Source organism: Filicampus tigris, chromosome 21 (genome assembly GCF_054856515.1).
Source record: "Filicampus tigris isolate MCC_2025a chromosome 21, RoL_Ftig_1.0, whole genome shotgun sequence".
In the NCBI taxonomy this organism is placed as follows: Eukaryota; Metazoa; Chordata; class Actinopteri; order Syngnathiformes; family Syngnathidae; genus Filicampus; species Filicampus tigris.
The window spans coordinates 6,484,781-6,504,037 of NC_141237.1; the positions used below are offsets into that span (position 1 = coordinate 6,484,781).

At 42.0% G+C, this 19,257-nt stretch overlaps 3 protein-coding genes and 1 long non-coding RNA gene across 9 annotated transcripts; 2 read left to right on the forward strand and 2 right to left on the reverse strand.

Moving 5' to 3' along the window:
* Positions 1-357: 357 nt before the first annotated feature.
* On the reverse strand, positions 358-11,971 carry nktr (natural killer cell triggering receptor). Of its 6 annotated transcripts, none has more exons than XM_086020152.1 (17): positions 11,852-11,971; positions 10,728-10,806; positions 9,571-9,645; positions 8,874-8,981; positions 8,641-8,685; positions 7,047-7,134; positions 6,273-6,302; positions 6,047-6,192; positions 5,308-5,524; positions 5,041-5,211; positions 4,860-4,947; positions 4,493-4,641; positions 1,919-4,411; positions 1,712-1,789; positions 1,541-1,600; positions 1,181-1,282; positions 358-887 (listed from the first exon to the last, which is right to left on the reverse strand). In XM_086020152.1, exons 2-17 carry the CDS (start codon positions 10,783-10,785, stop codon positions 788-790), a joined length of 4,008 nt encoding a protein of 1,335 aa, XP_085876278.1. In that variant the 5' UTR covers positions 10,786-10,806; positions 11,852-11,971; the 3' UTR covers positions 358-787. The 6 variants fall into 6 exon arrangements, with proteins under 6 accessions (XP_085876278.1, XP_085876279.1, XP_085876281.1 ...); XM_086020153.1 differs by having other exon boundaries at positions 358-857; positions 11,852-11,970; XM_086020155.1 differs by lacking the exons at positions 9,571-9,645; positions 10,728-10,806; positions 11,852-11,971 and adding an exon at positions 7,718-7,742 and having other exon boundaries at positions 8,874-8,953.
* Positions 788-6,372, forward strand: LOC147127379 (uncharacterized). Its single transcript, XR_015084132.1, has 2 exons — positions 788-901; positions 6,033-6,372. It is a non-coding gene; the product is annotated as an uncharacterized LOC147127379 (long non-coding RNA).
* On the forward strand, positions 11,924-15,804 carry sec22c (SEC22 homolog C, vesicle trafficking protein). The gene is made up of 7 exons (XM_086020162.1): positions 11,924-12,219; positions 12,760-12,962; positions 13,446-13,609; positions 13,959-14,138; positions 14,223-14,341; positions 14,418-14,483; positions 14,565-15,804. The coding sequence occupies exons 2-7, from the start codon at positions 12,781-12,783 to the stop codon at positions 14,763-14,765; spliced, it is 912 nt and encodes a 303-aa protein (XP_085876288.1). The 5' UTR covers positions 11,924-12,219; positions 12,760-12,780; the 3' UTR covers positions 14,766-15,804.
* Positions 12,114-18,702, reverse strand: LOC147127381 (uncharacterized). Its single transcript, XM_086020163.1, has 3 exons — positions 18,554-18,702; positions 17,133-17,411; positions 12,114-16,949 (listed from the first exon to the last, which is right to left on the reverse strand). The coding sequence occupies exons 1-3, from the start codon at positions 18,554-18,556 to the stop codon at positions 16,443-16,445; spliced, it is 789 nt and encodes a 262-aa protein (XP_085876289.1). The 5' UTR covers positions 18,557-18,702; the 3' UTR covers positions 12,114-16,442.
* Between the last annotated feature and the right edge of the window lie 555 nt (positions 18,703-19,257).

Genomic DNA, 19,257 nt, shown 5'->3' on the forward strand with positions numbered 1-19,257 from the left:
AATCACGTCAGCTGTGGACCAGTCACAAACTCTTGGCAAACTCTAATACTGGCCATAAATAGCAACAATACTGTTATACTTAAAAATAAATCGTACAGCTCATATTCATACATTCAGGCTTAACAATATCTGCAATGATTTGAGAAAAAAAAAATACGAGTCTATATCTTGAGAATTTAATGGCAGCAAACAGGTCACAATATTAGAAAACATATTTAGTTAATTATAATAAATCACACACCAAAAAAACACACTTACCAAAGATAGCTCCAGGGTGCAAAATGACTGTAGTTGGATGAAATTGTCTTGTATTGCCTACCTTGAACCACTAGAGACCAGCATTGGACAGTTTAAGAATTCACGAGCAATAGTGGTATTTATTGAGCATCAACATTGTTCATAACAAAAAGCTTAACCATACTTTCAGCACAGTTACTACACTCGTGATACAGTCATCCGAACAACAACAACATCAATTAAAATTGCCAACTAATCTGAACACAAGACAACTGGAACTTTAAAGTAAAAAGGTCACTAACAAAGGACAACAAAAACATTTATGGTCAATCTTCCCTTTAAGTAAAATGACCATACAAATTGTCTATGACTGATCCATTCTTAGCTGGTCTTATGTAAAGTACATTCTTCTTGATGTATTACATTCATTTCCAAGCATGTTAGCACAGTCGTGGAGCACTGTGCAAAATGGCGAAATAGCCTCTGTTCCTCTTGGAGCTTTAAGAACTGGCCTGTAACAGAGCAGGTGGGTTGTTGACGATGATTTGTCTCAGCTGTAGCGGCTGCTCCGACTGCGACTCCGGTGTCTGGACCAACTGCGACTGGACGAGCGCGAGGACCTGCGCAGTGTTAACGGCACATTTTTGCGTCTTTGTTGGAGGAGGTAAAAAAAAAAAATTGTTGTAAATAGTGGAAAAAAACAAAAACAAAAAAAAAAAACTTTAAAATTGTATTTTCAGCAGCATTCGCTACGCTGACTCATTGTTAAAAATTAGCATCAAGGTAATACCTTTTTCCACCCGTGCTTTTGGTAGACAAAAATAGATCCATTTTAATAACACAATTTTATATCCTTATTGTTTATGACAAAAGAAAAAAAAAGGGCTTTCCGAGGTGTAAGTAGTGAGTGTCACATTTCTTTGAGGAGCTGCAGTCTTCTTACCGAGATCTGCGGTCTGAACTCTGGTAGCTGTCGCTTCTGTGATGCCCTCGCCTCCGGCTCCCACTTCGACTCCGGCTGGAATAGCTGTCAGAGGAGACGGACCTTTGGGAAAAGATCCCAAAATCACGTCATTGTTTGGGATTATACATGGACTGTACAGTAGAAAATGTCGGGGAGGAGATTTTTGTTTAATCCCATCTCAAGTACAAAGTACTTTTATAACAGAGTATGGTTCCTATGGCGGCGATGCGAGTTAAATGCTGCATTGTCCATCACTAACGCAGTAGTCATGTCTTAATTCTCGTAAATATTGGCATGAAAAACATTTCTAGTCAATTCATACAAATGAATCAAATCTACCTGGATCTCCTGCGGTAATTATAGGAGCGACTTCTGGTGTGACTTCTGCTGTATGTCCGACTGACATGAGGGCAGAGAAAGGCAGGTATTTGGATGAAGCATAAGAAAGAAAGAAAAAAAAAAAAAATCAAATCAACAAAACAAATCACAACTGATGAAATCAGGGCGTACCTGTGGCTCCTGTAGCTTCTGTATGTGCTACTGCGGGAGCGCTCGCGCCCGTGTCTCCGTCGACTCCTGCTACGACCTCTGAAAATGGGAACAATCTCGGTTATGAACTTCCTCTTAAAACTTGAAATTACAGAATAAAATAATTTTTCAGAGTTACCACTGGTACACTCGTGCTCACGGATGAATTAAAACCATGTTGACTCTAACCTGGAGGAGTAGCTGGAGCTGCGCGAGCGACTCCTGGACCTGCTGTAGGAGTGCGACCAGTCTCTGGTGCGGGACCGCTGGCTGGAAGCCGAGCGGGAGCGCCGGGTGGCTGAGCGCGACTTCCTCGGAGAGTCGTCTCTGGTTACTCCGGCCGAGGGGGAGCTTTCCTCGCCAGAGCTCTCCTGGTTCCTGGGCCTCTGGTTGAGCCGCACGGTCTTGCGGACCTCGTCGAAAAGCGATCCCGGTCGGACCCTGTTCTTGCTCTTGATCTCCATTCGCACTCCTTGGACAGTGGACATCTGGCTGTGCTGGGCGTGCACGCTTTGGGTCATGAGCTGCGCTGCGTTCACGTTGTGTAGCGACGCCATTCCTTTCAAGGGCCTCCATTTGAAATTGATGACAGTGCCGGTTGGCTTGTCCGTATCCGTGGTGGTAAAAGAGGATTGTTCTAGGCTTTGCAGCTGTGGGAGGGAACCTTTACTTGCTTTGGCGGGAAAATGGGAGGTAGTTTTTAGTTTTTTTTCCGGGGTGGTACTGTACACCACCGCAGCTTCGACTGTGGTCTCAGAGTCATGTTCGGGAGTACAGATGTCCATATCATCCATCGAGTTCTGCTCTTTGATAGTGGATGTGTTGCTACTGTTCCTGTTAGACGGCTGATGAGGCTCAGAAAGTTTGGTGTTTTTATTATTACATTCTTTTACTCTTAGCACAACCCTGTTTTCCTCTTTGTTAGGATTCTTGTTCGAAGAGGTTGCATTTTGGTCTTTGTCCCGCTTTACAACTGCAGCGATTGGGCTACGTTTCTCCCTCTTTGAGTCATCTTCTTCGTCCTCCTCGCCGAACTCTAAAGGCGGCTGCCAGTGAAAAGTCTCCTTCAGCTTCTGACGTTTCTTTTTGGGTCTCTTGCTCTTTTCCTTCGCGTGATGGGATCCGCTTTTGCCCTCTCCTCTACTCTTGTGTTTGCGCTTCCGTTTGGACTTCCTCTTGCTCTTGTGTTTCTCTGGCTCGGCAGCCTTCTCCGGGGTTGCCGGCGCCAGGACGGTAGCGTCGGCAGCTGCGGCTTCCGCAGTAGTCGAGGCTATTTTGTAGGTTTCGCGTTCCGATTCAGAACTGGCCTCACCTTCCTCTTTCTCTGAGAGCGGCAGTGCCCTGGTGGCTATGGTTTCGGGATCACTGTCAGAATTCCACCCGGTAAGACCGGAACTCTTCTTGTCAGGTACGTGGCCGGATGGTTTCTGATGTTTTGACAGGAAATCACCGTTGCTTTGGCTCACCTTATCGCTGTCACTGTCCCATCCAGATCTGTTATTGAAGCTATCCACCTGCACTGAACTACAATTCTTTGTCTCTTCATCCTGAGATCCCCATGGCTCTTTACTTACTGTTGGGACAGCTTTATCGGGACTTGGCTCGGCGCCTGCTTTCTTCTCCGACATTACAGCTTGAGCGCTAGGAACCGAAATGTACTTGTCTATATTCTTTATCCTCTTCAGAGAGCGGTAATACTTTTTCCAATGTTTGTCGAGGGATTTCTTCTTCTTGTGCCCCGAGTCTGCAGAGTCTGATCTGCTGCTGTTACGGGATCTGGAGCTGGTCTTGCTGACACTTCGGCTTCTCGAGCGGCTGTAGGACTTGCTTCTGGAGGATCTGCTGGGCGAGCGCTGTGTGACGCGCTTGTCCCTTTCTGAGTCACCCGGCACACATTTCTCCTGAACCGAACTCAGAGGGATCTCTGAAGCTGCTTGTCCCATGGAAGAAATTTTCACCGAAGATATTTGCGCCTTGCTGTCCTGAGGAGGGATGTAGGATGGCTTCCAAGGCTTCTGACCCGGCTTCCATCGGGAGGGAGGTGGGCTATCGCTGAGTGGGATCACAGGGACGTTCTCCGGGGCTGGGACAGTCGGCATTCTGGATGCCGGTGTGACTTTGCTATCAGAAAGCTTTCCAGGTATAACGATCGTGGCGTCTGCTTTCGACTTGCTGGATTTCTGCTTTCTTGGAGATCTGGATAAACTCCTCTTTCTGCTTGGCGTGAACGACCTGGATCTGGATCGAGAATAGGACCGGGACCTAGATGGAGACCGGGAGCGACTTCTAGAGCTTCTGGATCGTGAATAAGAACTGGCTCTTGAATAAGACCTTGCCCTGGATCTGGATCGACTGGATATGTGCGATCGGGAGTAAGATCTGGAAATGGAGGACCGCCCTCTCGTGTAACGCTGACTTGAAGAGGAACGAGATTTAGAGCGAGACGTTCTGTAATTGGACCTTCTTGAAGATGGTGATCTTTCCCTCTCTGATGGAAAAGACGCTTGATGTTTGCTTTTGGAGCTCCTCTTCTTCCCGTGCTTACGTTTTTTGGCCTTCTTCTTATGTTTGGCTCTTTTCTTCTCTTTTTTAAGTAGCCGCGGCGGGCTGGACCTCTCCGAACTACGGCCTGACGAACGCTCGGAGGACCTCGACCACGCAGACTCACTTCTGTTGTCCCATCTGCGTAAGGAACAGCCATTTCAGTCCATTAGCTCACAAACATTATTCAAAGACGTCTCATGTTTTATTATGGAATCATACTGGTCTCCTTTGCTCCATCTCTCAACACTGGGCGGCTGGTACGCTTTAGTCCGCATCATCTCCTCTTTCCAGTGGGGCGGAGTTTCGCTGCTGCCTCGCTCGCCCGCCGATGCTGATCGAGATTTAGACCTGGTGGGCGTGTGGTACCTCTGCGGACAAACCAACAAGATCTTCATGTATGAACAAAATGGCGCCCTCGCCACACTGCACGAAGTGTTTGTATAGAGTGGAGGTGGAGTTGAGGTGTTGTGCCAACTCATTGAAGTTAAAAGGGGTGCGGTGCTGAAAATGTCTGGGAGGTACTGATATCTTACATGGATTTAATAGCAACCTAAGCTTTTTATGATGACCACATGAACCAACATACAATTGTTCCTCTGCCTCTGATCTTCCGTCCAGACTTTGAGACTGCTGGTTTCTGTTCAGCTTCAAGTGTGGATTCTTGCTTCTCGACTCTGAAAAACCCGAAAAGAAAAATCACACTTATATATATACACATGCACCGTGGGCAATTTTGAAGAGGAGAAATGAATCCAGCGTTAACTGACGTCTCCACTTTGTGCTCTTGGCCTGGCATGTCCTGCCGCAGCAGGAAACGGTTCTCTGGAACAGGCGGGATCTCCTCCGGTCGAACGACGGGCTTTTCCCTCTTCCCGCAGTGGTCCTTCTCGCCTTCCATATCAGCATCACCTATCTCTTCTTCGGCGGGCTTGTGAGAGCTTGAACGCATTTTTTTTTTTCAAATGCAAACTCCAACCACGCAAACAGTGATTTTTTTTTTCATGTGACGGTAAAAATTAATTAGACGGTATCACCTTTGTTTGGAAGACTCAAGGTCAAAGTTCTTCTCTGCATTGGGCAGCCTCCTCCGCTTTTTGGGGCGTTTATTCTTTCTGTGTCGCTTGTGCTTGCGATGTGTGGACTTTTCAGAGTCGCTCTCGTCCTCGGAAGAGGAGCTTGGAGATGACGAGTCAAAGGAGTTGAGGGAGGAGTCAGCAGAATGGGACGCCCTAATTCTTTTGCCTTCCAGAACTGAAAAATAAAAATAGAATCCTTTTATCATTATTGAAACAAGAATACTTCCAATCCAGCCTCTCATTCATCTTCATAAAGCGGAACATGAGGTTATGCAGCCCTATGCCAGTGAGGAGGGCAAGAAGCTGGCATCGAGCTACAGTCCAAAATACCGCACATTTATGAAGAGAATCATCCTTCTCTGACTAATCGAGATGTGAAACTTTTGGTTTTGTAACCCATTCCAGCCTTGTGCAGGTCAACCTGACCTTTTTTGACAGCGCATTCATGCTGCCCATGGGGGGAATAGCGATTGGAAAGTAAGCAATAGATTCAGAGAACAGGTGTTCTTTATACAAATGACAAGTTGAAAAAAACTGTTTTAGTGATTGGATGTGATTAACTCAATAAAATGCAGAAAATGGTTCTCTATAACTATAAATAAATAAACAACAAAAAAACGTCGACTGTTCATTTTTTTTGTTAAGTGAGTAAACATACAAATAATTATTTCCCCCTAAATCAGAACGTCTGACTGACCATCATTAGCTGACTTGATGATCAGCTGTCCACAGTCCACCACCCTGACATCGGCATACGGCCGGCTCGCCGAATCGGTCTTCAGCCCCTCGATCTTCTTTATCACCTCAAAGCCGGAGATGACGAGGCCGAAGACGACATGGACTCTGAAATATGCAGAAAGGGGATCACGATCCATGCATCAGTCGCGAGCAAATGATTAAAAAAAATAAAAACAAAAACATACCCATCAAGATGAGGTGCCATCTTTGTTGTGCTGCTGGTGCGAAAGCCAAGCAAGGCGCGCCAATCGACAGCGAGATGAGGACCGTGACAAAAGAGAAAAAGGAGAACAAGAATGAGAACAAAAAAAGGAAACTCGACAGAGCCAGGTGTTATTTTACGATGGGAAAAGATACACAGACCTTTTGCTCGAGGAGACTTCATTGCCAATCTATTGTGAATTTAGGCTGCTGAATTCAAATTAAACCTTTGTAAGAAGCTTAATTTATTCTGCGGATTTTAACACAAATTAGATTTTCAACAATTTTTCCAGGAGAATTTTGGTTCAATTTCATTTTTTTTTTTTTGGAGGTTCCTGTGTAATAGGTCACCTCAAGCCATTTGTGACTACAGTTCATAACCAAAGTAAACACTCTGCAAAATGTTTGTAGATACAAACTACTACATGGTAATAGTCAGGAGAGAGAAGAGAAGAGAGAGAAGCACAGCCTTGGAGACACATTACCTTGGAAGGGCAGGATGCTAGAGTTTCTGTAAATTTTACACAAAAAACGGCAAGAGAAGAAATGTAACACATTTGTGGGTAAAAAAAGGTTTGAATCGATGTTTCTCATTTCTAAACTACAAACAGAAGAGTAGGGGGGGTTGTCGATGCCCAAGCAGGTTAAGGGACAAGACAGCAAAAGTGGCACTTATTCAGAAGCAATGATAACGATGCGCTATTAAATCTGTAATTACAATGCGGATTTTTGGTTTATGGTCAAAGAATGACGCTCACATGAAGAACTGTGAACCGTTGGTGTCTTTCCCACGATTGGCCATGGACAGCAGGAAGGCCCGGTCGTGTTTGAGAGTGAGATTCTCATCTGTCACATAGAGAAAAACAAGGAGGGGGCGAGTGGGGGGGGGAGCGGGACGTTGTGTGAGGAGCGCAATCCGGCAAAATGTGCAACAGAATGCTCAAAAGCTAAAGCATTCGTGTCATCCGGTCAAACCTAGTGATCGCTTCACCCACCAGCCCTTCCACGAAAAAGTGGCTCAACCCTCTGCTGCTTCACGTTATTATTGTGCATTTGCACATGGAAGCAAATAGCTTCAAAATCAGTAAGGTGGGGGGAAAAAAAAACTGATTTGTCAATGGGGGAGAAATAAGTGTATCTAAAGGCTTTAGGACACATTATAAAAATATCAATGCTGCGCAACTAAATCAATTACAGTAGTGCCATTGTGGTATTCAAGGGAGTTTGTGGTGGCAACCTTGTAAAGGGCACTGCAGCTTTGAACAATGGAACATAAAAAGAAACGTGAGCGGGCTGAGGCATTGGGAAGGGTCAGCTGTGCGGGAACAGAAAAGCTTCCCGTCAGTCCCACTCACAGTACAAATATGGTTGTAGGGCAGGTGGTGGTGGTGGTGGAGGGGACAGTGTGGGCATGTGTACATGGGCTTACCTTCTCATTTTTGCAAAAGACCCCTCTACAAATAAAAGAATAACGGTGGAGAATTTTAGGCAAGACGATTCAAGAAAGAGAACGCCTAGTCTCCATGCTGATTTTGGTCAAGAAAAGCCCATAACGGTTGACTACACACAAAACTGTACCTCAGAGGCGGCGACAGTAAGGCCAGCAGGGAATTTAGAGTACACTACCGGTCAGAAGTAGACGACTGCGACAGCTTCTCGATTTCCTTACCCGGTAAGATTTGTCAGCAGAGAATGTTGGGTATGTCGTGTAGTCACATGCAACTAAGAAAACTAATACAGTGCAGCTCAGCTTCTGGCAAGCAGACATCGGGCCAATGCAATAATGATGCCATTGGTGTTTTTATAGCATAATAATGCAGAACGTTGAAATTGGTTATTTTGCACTGGTATGGTAAAAAGAAAAAACTGATATGGATATAGATATATATATATATATATATATATATATATATATCACAAAAAAAATAATATTTTACAGTACATATTTTGTTTATCTGATAAGCTTCCATGTATTGGAGAATTTACTGCTCACGGGTTATTTTGAAATTGCATTTAAAAATCAGCTCAGTTTCAGCTTTTGTTCTCTTACCATACTCAATTTTAACTGAACCGTGACCTAAAACCAAGTTACATACAGAATCAAGATTTGTGGTAAACTATTACACGCCTAGAAAATCTGGACTGTCTCTTCCGGCTTGCTCTTGACCGGTAGTGTACATAGAATATTGGACATATGAGATGCACGATTCCAACAAGGGAATTCCTCACACACATCAGTATGACCTAATATTTGCATGCAAGAATATGCTCATGCTCAAACTGCGTTGGTTTAAATTAAACATTTAAGAGACAAAATAAATCCTGTGATTTGATCATTTGAGTGCCAATTACCTTCAAAGTAGCCACCGTAAATGGACTCTCCTCCTCTTCCATTTCCTGTGAAGCGGTGAAATGTTTCAGACTCTACTTTTACAAGTTACATGGATGCCAACAAATCACATGCTGCTGACGTGTCCCCCATGTGATCTCATGCGTTGAGGAAAATTTGAAAACACATCGCAGCATCCAACTATAAGTGAGGTGCTTGTGTTGAGACCAAAAAAAAAATAAAAAATGTCGCTCACCTTCAGTGAAGTCGCCGCCCTGGATCATAAAGTTCTTTACAACTCGGTGAAATGTGGAGCCTTTGTAGCACAGCTTTTTCCCTGTTATTTTGCCGGCTCCCTTTTCACCTGCAAGGAGAAAAGGAGCACTGTCCATGAGTACACAACGAAAAGCTCTCGCACGGCAGATCTACGTGGCGTACTCCTCATGAGGGGAAAGAATTTGAGACGAAGACCCTCCCACCTCACAGGTATTTCATTTGAAGAGGACAGAGGGCTGGTTGTTCAAGATTAAGTTTTAGGTTGCTCATCTTTTGCTTGTTTAGCTTTTGAGCTTGGATATTACTGACGCTTAAGATAACCAACTGAGCCCTGCTGCAAAAGTGAAAATCCCAGAGTAATCGTCCTGTGATTAAAAAAAAAAAAAAAAAAAAGGAGAAATGTGATGACAAGTGTGATGACAGTCAGCCATGTTTAGTCTTGACGTAAGAGACTTGCCTCCCAGGCACACGTGGTTATCCATCTCCTGTGCGTTAAAAACATTTATTGCTTTTAACTTTCAGTCAACAGTTACAAATGTTGCTTATATATATATTTTTTTTTAACTATAATTTTTTTATTTATTTTACATTTCCAATCAGAAAAAACATAGCCAGCTGATGATGACGCTTAAGATCTTTCTGAATCGTTATATGAAAAAATAAGGTTATTTACTCACCAGTGCACAAACAGAGAAAGTTTTTGCTGGTCTTGGGGCAAATGTCAGAATAAAGTTGGAAGACAATTCGCCCAACTGTCGGACAAAGCAAAAACAAAAAGATACTAATCAATTTCTGAAAAGCTGTAATGTTAGACTCTTCCACACAAAAGCCACCTTTTCACGTCAAGACCAGCTTATCCTGTGTTGCTGATCCGTGTTAGAGGGGGAGGGAGAATTAAAGGCGTGACAGATAAATGACGGCTGTGTAAAGGGGAATTCAAGTATGAAGAACACCTGACACTCAGTTCTCTGTTTCTGCTGGTCGCTGTCAGACGACAATTTTGCGTGAAACACTCATCAACTAACTACCTGATTTTGGGATGCCGTGTCATTGTATGATAGACACGGCAACATAAAAGTGTGAAAGGGACGAGATATCCCGTAAATGGGTCACCCAGCATTTATTCTTCCTTGCCTTTCACACAGAATCCAGCGAATAATGATGACACCAGCCCCACTGCATGCTTATGACTGATAAAATAGTTGTTGGACAGCGACAATTGCTTTAAGCACAACAGGGCAAGAGAAGTGAGTGTTGGGTATTAAATTTCTATTACGTCTCTGATACGACCACCAAATTGCTGATTTATACAGAACAGTACACAAAGGAGGGAGAAAACGGTGGAAACCTGACCGCTTTTACAGTAAATTATTACTCATCTGCATTAATTACGTCGCAATAAAATCGAACCATAGGTGGAGAACGGCGCGTTGTAAAATCCTTAATTGACCTTGAGAAACACCAAACAAGTGAATGACACTGTTGGAGGTAGCTTAGTTCCTCCTTTGCAACAAAACATGTTTAGCCTGAGGTGAAGAACTGGTCTTGTTAGTATATTCATACGGAAAATAGACAACAGAAATTAAAGTTGGGAGTTGTGATGAGGGCTGCTTCAAATCAAAATAAACTACTTCCTGTTCTAGTTAGGGTATGGGTCTTTTGGGACTTTTTTGTGCCATCTGTCATCAAGTTTGGAAACCACTAAAATACATGACACACGCACTTCGTAAAATGTATCAATTTTCTGGAGGAAAAAAATAAACAGAAACATTCCTAACCAGAAGTCAACGCATTCAGGAAACTAAACTCATTTGAAACACAAGAATGATCTCACCTGGCTCCCGATTGAGCTCCACATCAAAGTAACACTGAGGGCGATCTTTCACCCCCATTGTGATCAAAGTCCCGGTGACCTAAAACGGTGTAAAAGCACAGCAAATATAAAAATGTTTGTGTGCATTCAGATTTGTCCGTGTCCGACAGGGAACAGCTTGAAAGATCTGACAGACTAGAGTGAGGGAGGAGGTGGAAGCAGATGGGAGGAGGAAGATAGATGATGCAAAGAGAGAGGGCTGGATTTACACTGCATGTGAATCCTAATCACTGTCATAAGGTGTGGTGCAGAAAATTATCCAATTTCACCTAATTGGTCTATATCAGCGATAGTGACAAACAAAATAACAACATGCTTTTGTATTGTGTATGTACCTGATGCCATTCATACAACAGAAGAATAGTGTTGCATTGAACTTAATAGGCTAGAGTTCACATGGAGTATTAAGTAAATTGTCAGAAAATCCGATGAGACCATCATGTCAGTGACATCAATAAAAGGTTGATAAACACTGTCGTATACTACTGAAATTTTAATGAAATGCAATGTAGTCACGTCAATTACAGTTGCAGATTTAGCACCGTGAATGCAAGCTGAAGTTTACCATACAGTGACGTGGATGAGACACCCCATAGAAGCTACCTAGTGGGGAAGCACCCCTAAAATTGAAGCAAAATGAAGCACCCAAGCGGCCAACCACAATGCATTGTATTAATAGCTAAAACACATTCCGTTTTCCTTAACACCCATTCCTTCTAATAATAGACAACAACGGACCTCCATTTTAGAATGAAGACACATACAGGCTACAAATAGATTTATCACGCCAAATCAACAAGTGCTGCGCGGTGATTGACCGTTTTAACGTCACCCGAGAATCCACAATCACGACACAATCACGCATTAAAAATCTGTCAACACGCTGTATAAATTGCAGTCGGTTACGACTAGCAGTGACGAAACCGTATTTAGATGCTGCACGAGCTAAAGCTAATCGACAGTTCAAAATGACGGCTAAGCGAGTCAATGCTAACTAGCCTTGCGTCTATTTGCGTATCTCCCAAGACACCGCGGCAGCTCAAAATACACAATATTTAAAAAAAAAAAAAAGAGTAGCCACAAACCTGTGCAGCACTAACTAGCTGAATTACCAAATACAGTCACCGACGGAAGGAGCTTGTGCTACCTAGTTAGCATCTGAGGAGCTTCCGACTGCACAAGCGTAGCGACAACCACTTTTGTCCCTCTCAGGATCCCGTACTACGTAGTTTTATTTGTTGTGCTAGCCACTGATTGTCTAGCTAGCCTATTAGCTTCTAATAACATGTAATAACAGGTTTAGCTGGTTTTATATTTCGATTTTTGATCATTAAAAATACGTACTATTACACACGTAACTCGGTTTATTGCTGGGCTATTTTAAAACCGGCGGCTTAGTCAGCTAAGTAAGCTAACTGGCAAGGTGCAGAATGAAATTCTTTATTATCATGAGGTAAGGTGTCACTTTGCTCCACTTTACTTCAATAACCTACATAAAACATGTGCAGATGACATCATGGATCACACCCCATTAATGAAGTGGCAAACGAATTAATGTGTTGGATAGTCATTGAAATTTGCTTGATTTATATTATATTCTTTTATATATTAGTTGAAGAGGCTGTCATCAACGGTGCTTCAGGATTACCAGGCCTCGTATTAAGTCTATGGACAAAGTTAAAGGACATTGTATTGGTAATTTTGCCCAAACAAATACAAGTCAACTTTTCTTTAAACATTTTTAAATTAAAATACCAATTGCACCTCGACATGATGTTTGAAATTCTTCCTGTATTTTATTGCATGCATGTATGTTTTTTTACCATGTTCATTCATATTTTCATGTTTTACTATATATTTTTAAATAAAAACACACAATTACTATTATTATTTTGAGTATTATTGCAGTGTTATTATTAATATACTTTAAAAGGATTATTTAAGATGGCCTTTACTCTTGTCAGTCTTGTCTTTTCTTTTCCCAACTATGCAGACAGAAAAGCACCCATGGATCATGTCTCTGATCCTTTTTGCCTTCGTGGTGCGGATGAGGGATGGCCTCCCCCTGTCCGCCTCCACCGACTTTGAGCACAACAGAGAGCTGCAGGAGAGAAAGCAGCAGCTCAGGACCATCAGCAAGAAACTGGCCCTCTTCCCAGAAAGAGCCATAGTCAAGGGCCAAGAGCTCAATATATAGTAAGGCCCGTTACACACCAAGCGACGCGGCAAAGCCACTTAGCTGGACAATTGCACAAAAAAATGCTGTCTCACTGTTATGGAAAAACTGCTAGACAATTGTCAAGTAAGAGGCAGATTGCTCTGGCTACTGTAATTCTAATACAAAGAGAGAAAAGAACTGTATTGTAATGGCGTGGCGCAACTGCCAAGCTAGCAGTTGTAAACTGGATGATGCGTCATACACGGAAATGTAATAATTGTCATAAAAGATCGCATGTGTTTGGTGATAAAGACTCCCCACGCTTCGCTTTTTCATTTGAAATTATAAATATAGTTAATTATAGTCTCCCCCTGCAAATTCACAATTGCACCTGGAGATTTGCATATTTACTGATATCTTCTCTTTTTCAAATATTAAAAACACTTTTTTTTAATTGTTTTGTGGTTTCTTTTGTTTTTTTGACTAAACACCTCATTTTTGTGCTCGTGATGCCTGTCCAGCTTGGTGTCTTCCGAAGGCGTATCCTACATGAGCGTGTGCCACTGCAGCACTCCCGTCGCGATGGCCTTCTGCTTCCTTGAAGATCTGTGCTGGGAATTCACAGCTTGCTACAATCACAGCGTTGTGTCGCTGGCAGACAGACCATATCCATTTTTGGAATTTGGTAAGTGTGGAGGAGAATTTGGGGCTTTGTGTTTGCTGTTTTTGTGTAGAAAGACCTTCTTCAAAGCTGGTGAAACAAATGAAATATTAACCTCATGAAGGTTATTTGTGTGGCCAGTAATACGTTTTACATCCAAATAATATTGTTTCGTGTGTGTATGTAGTTTGAACAATTTAGTACTGTTTTTAATACATGTAGTATTTATATTTCATCCTAATAATATTGTATTAATATTCAAATATTCAAGTTTTTTTTTCCAGTCAAAGCTTTTAAATTATTATTATTTTTTTAGAAATGATCTTATCATTATTAGTACTAATTCTTCACATCCTCCCTGTGTCCCACACAGACTGCACAATTCAGAAGCTGAAGCAACAGTACAACCACAAGGGCGGCCCGGCCCTACAGGTCACCTTGGCGGAGGTCCAGGAGGACCTGAGGCTCCGCCCGCCACAGATTCTCACCCTGGAGGAGGTCGAGCTCACTAACGGTTCTGCAAATGGCCACGTGGAGCAATCGGCTGCTCCTGGTATGCTTCCCCACCACTGCTACACATCCTATTGCTGGACTATTTAATGTTGATTTGTGATATGATTTACTATTCCTTTTCCAGGCCAGAGTGTAAAACTGGAACCAGTGACCGCCCCTGGCATCCTATCGCTGGTCCTTAACATCATGTGTGCGTCCTTGAACGTCATCCGAGGCGTGCACCTCATAGAATATACATTCCAGGTATTAGCCAGTGCCCAACTGCAGTTTTTATAAGGGTCTTAAAGCACCAAAAACGCCAGTGTTTCTCTTCGCGCAGGATGACTACGACAGCATGTGGAACGTCGTGGCATTCCTCGTGGCATTCCTCTGCTGCCTGCTTCAGGTAAATGCACTCGAGTCACATTAATATGTCACATCTCAAAGTTGTCCCTGAAACGCTTTTTTTTTCCCCCCGTCCCCGCAGTGCCAGCTGTACGTCTTCCACTCCCGCCTAAAAGCAGCCAAGTCCCTCGGCCTGCTGAGCGCCATCGTCCTATGCAACGTCTTTCTGCACGGGCCGAGGAACGCCTGGCAGATCGCCTTCCACGTCAGCGTGGCCTCGCTGTCCACCGCGCTCATCTTCCGACGTAAAGTCCAAGACAGGAGCCACGACTGCGGGGTCTGATTCGCCAATAAATTTCTATTGCACTTTGTTTACCTTTTATACAGGGAATTTCTTGTCTCGCGCTACACTTTTGAAGTCAAAGTGTGCCGCTCGAGACCTAAATGAGTCATTTGGACCCAAAAGTAAGATTTGATGAACTCACACAAAATGGCTGCTTCTAACCAAGATAGACGACCTGTTGTTCATCCCGTGCATCCTGTTGTGATAGTCCATCCAGTTCCGTGTCAATCGGTGAATCTTGTGCCCAGGGCAAATTTTTTTGTAACTTTCCGGGAGGGGCGCTTTTGAGTGAGTTTTGTGGGGTTTGTGTTAAATACAGTGCTTCCATTTTCACCAGGATACACACACGACGTAGACTTTTCAGGCATGTTTAGGCCCTCAAAAAGGCGATTATTGATTGAAGGAATACTAAAACGGGTATTAAGAAAATGAAAGCACTGATTTGAAGGGTTGAATGTTATTTAAATTTCTCAATGTTTTTTTTTTTCAATGTATGACGTTTGCTGCATATCAGAAGTCCAGCTTCCTACTATCCATAGTAATAGCAATGTTTACTAAGCTTTGCTGGTTTGTCCCATCTCTACATTGGGGGTTTATAACCTGGCTGCACTAGAAACATAAAGTGTTCGTGCTATTATGATCTGTGTTTTAAATTAAGGCAAAATTAATTTAAATAAGTCTTGAATTGGAGATGTTTGTCCTTTACACAGAGCACTGGCAGCTATTTTTTTTGTAAACCGCAGTAGTTTTTGATACAAGAGTTACCTAATATTTTAACTCTAAATTGCAACATGTCCGCCCACATTGTTGACAAAATAAAGGTTATGTTGTCATTAATGTTCCAAGACAGGTAACACAAAGATTTCTAAACTTGTTGTTGCAGTTTTCCCTCAGCTCCACTGCATTATTCTTTTAAAAAATGGATGTCATTTTCCATTTATCATAGTAACTGCCAAATATGAGTTATTTCAGGGTTTTGTTTTATTTGCTGTGGCTTAAGTGACATTTAATCAATAAATCATCTTTAATTTCTATCTTACCACTTGTCACTTTTTCCATTGGCCTCTATCGTTCACCTGCATGTTGAAACAGAAGAAGAAATGAGTGCATACTCACCTAACTGTTGGAGGAAACGGTGATCATATTTGATGACGGCCACTTTGTCACCATGTCGTGTCTTTGCGCCTGTATTTTAACATAACTCATAAAAACTGATTATGTTTACATAGAAATAAAAAATGAACAAATGAAACCTAGCTTAATGCCCAGATCTCCAAACTGGAGGGCTCATACATCCGTCCCTCCATTAACCAAACCGCATATCCTCACAAGCACGTTCGAAATGCAAAGACACAGCACGATGACAAAGACGTAGTTTAAAATAATTTTTCCATTATTTTAGTTTTTGCAATAGATAAAATAACCAATTTCATAAAGAAGGTTGAAATGGACATCGACATTTTTGTTAGTCAGTACACTAAGTCCAATGCATACTGTCTACAAAATTGTTTCTTTTAGTCATATTTTACTATTTACAATCAACAGAATAGACAACTATTTGTTGAGATATGGGAGGAAAAAGTCCAAACGGATCATCCAGTCACTGACACTGATTGGTCACCTGAGTAAACGTATGGACAGTGAACGTCCTTCTCTCCTGTTTCTTCATCTTTCTTTTTACACGTTTTGTTTGACTGTCTTTTCTATCTTCTCCCGCTCCTTCCTTCCTTTCTTTTTTTTCTCCTCACGCTCCTTTTCTTTCCTCTCACGCTCCTTCCATTCTCTCTTCTTTTTATCCTCACGGTCCTTCTTTTCTTTCCTCTCACGCTCCTTCCACTCGTTCTTCTCCTTCACTTCACGCTCCTTCCTTTCCTTCTTTTCTTTCCTCTCACGCTCCTTCCACTCTTTCTTCTCCTTCACTTCACGCTCCTTCTTTTCCTTCTTTTCTTTCCTCTCACGCTCCTTCCACTCTTTCATCTCCTTCACTTCACGCTCCTTCCTTTCCTTCTTTTCTTTCCTCTCATGCTCCTTCCTTTTTTTCTCCTCCTCACACTCCTTTTGCCGCTCTTTTTCACTTATTTGTTTGGCCGTACGCTCGTTCTTATTGTTCTTTTCTTTCTCTTCTTTTCTCCCCCATGTCTTTCCTTCTTTGTTGTTCTCGGTCTTCGTCTCGTCTTCGGCGCTCTTAGGAGAGACACCAACTGTCGATTAATCAATCAATTCACCAATAATGTCAAAATTCCTTCCACCATCATGATATAAAAAGCCTACTAGAACAAGTGCTGACTCAGTACTCAGAAATGTGAATCAGTACTCGACTGTGTTGCCCAAAATTTAAAAAAAGAAGAAAGGAGGTGAGGAGCTAACCGTTAAGTTGCAGTTTTGTCCCACCAAGCTTTTGATGAGGCTCTCAGGGTAGTCGACGTAGTTACGGAGTTGCTGCTGGTTCCACACGGCCTCCATGCAGGCATCAAGATGCTGCTCAAGCTCCTCGGCTCTTTTCTCCCACTTTAGCCGCTTTCGTCGCTGCCTCTCGAGCTGTGAGGCCGTGCAGCAGAGCAGCTGGGCCAGGTGGAACTCACGTGGGCTCCAGTCTCCCTCCTCAATCTCAAAAGCTACCTTCATGTCTTCAAGATTCTCCAAATCCTGAGTAAACAACAACAAAAAAGTATTAAGAGGATGTATAAATTCTACAGATAGTATGCACTGTATTATACTGGGTTTATTATGGAAAAAATGCGAATCATGATTATTTTGATTGATGCTGAAATAACAATAAAAACATTTATTGATTTCAAAACTTAATATTCATATAAATTAGTGTTAGCATACATGAAATAAAAACTTCCTTGAATGCTTGAAAACTCAACTTTAAATGTAACTGAAGAGCACTGTGAAAATAAATGAGTAACTCAGCAAAATAAGACTACTAAAATAATAGCAAAAAATAAACACAGGTTGTCCCTGCTGTGCGCGCGTCGGCCACTGAGAGGCAGTGTGGTGTCGTGCATGCACAGAATACACACTGACATTGAAAGAGTAGAAGAATAAAGTTGCGCTTGAGGTATCATATAATATAAATAATTTTTCACAATAGGTAGGAATATGTTGTCTTTCTGTACTTTTATAATACCTGTTTGTTTGTTCTCCGTCGGCGTTTGTACACTACACATTACATTCGTTATTTTAAGAAATCCGACTCGCGGAAATCGATGCTAATTTCCCATTAGCACTGGCGAAGTTTTTAAAACGAAGTGTGTACATGTATTATATTTAAATACAAAACCTTTGTATTTCTTGTTGTTGTGTGTTTAGTTTTACAGTAAACTCGAACTGGGGGGTCATCGAGCTGTTTAAAGATTGGTCAGAGAAGGAAGAATCGCATATATTGCTGCACAAGTAACATAGTAGCGGTTCATTCAGGGTACTTTACGACGTCGGGAACTTGGCACACACAAACCACCGTTCAACATATTCATCGTTTTTTTTCTTTGATTATAATGTTAATAAGTTCTAAAAAGCCAAAATCGAAATAAATGCAAGGAGTAAGCCCCCCCTCCAAAAAAGAAAGAAATAAGATGATATATAGCATATAGTAAGACATTTGAAACATAGTAAGGCCCTTCTTACGAAATTTTAATGACATTGTATATTAAAACTTAAAAATATATGATGTACAGTACAGCAAAAAATTGTATTCCCAAAACAGCAACATGATGCATTTTCACACCAATGATGATGCTGCTTAAACAACGAAGCATTAAATTCGACCGTATTAGTAAACTTACCATGTTGACGTATGGTTGCTTTTCTCAGTGCTCGCTTGCTGGCTGTCTACAGGTGCAGGGTCAGTAGTGAGTGTGAGGGGGATTGCAAACTGTCCCATATAGAGTTCACACAAAATCAAGTAATCAAAGAGCAGATCAGTTAATCAAAGAGCAGATATGAAAGACACCAAGCTCCTTGAATGGGCGTGGCCAAGATGCTCAATGGCTGTGTGTCTGTGATGTCATTGGAAGCATGGACAAGATGTTGCTATGTGTGACTTTCTTTAAGAATGAACCAAAATAAAAACATTTTCTGAAAAATGTTCCAAGCTGCTATTGATAGCAGTTCATTTGCTCAGCGTGTTCTGAAACTATATTGCATCTTTTCTGGCATTATAAGCTCACTATGAACATATGGAAGGATGTAGCAATACTTACCGGTACTTGTGGTACACTTATTGCAAATGTATTGATTTATGAGAATGTTATTTTTCCTGTAAAATAGTATTTGTAAATACTTAATGTTTGATTTTTTATGAGCTTTATATCTTGTTCAAGCCATTCCTTATGGAACACTTTACCGCGACACGGACAAAAATGTGCCCAGCACGGTAAAAAGATCAATTATGATTGATCAATTTAAGTGGATAAAACTCCAAATATTGAATATGAAATACATATATTTGATTAAAAAAATTGTCCTGACCCAGTCGGCCAGCATCAGA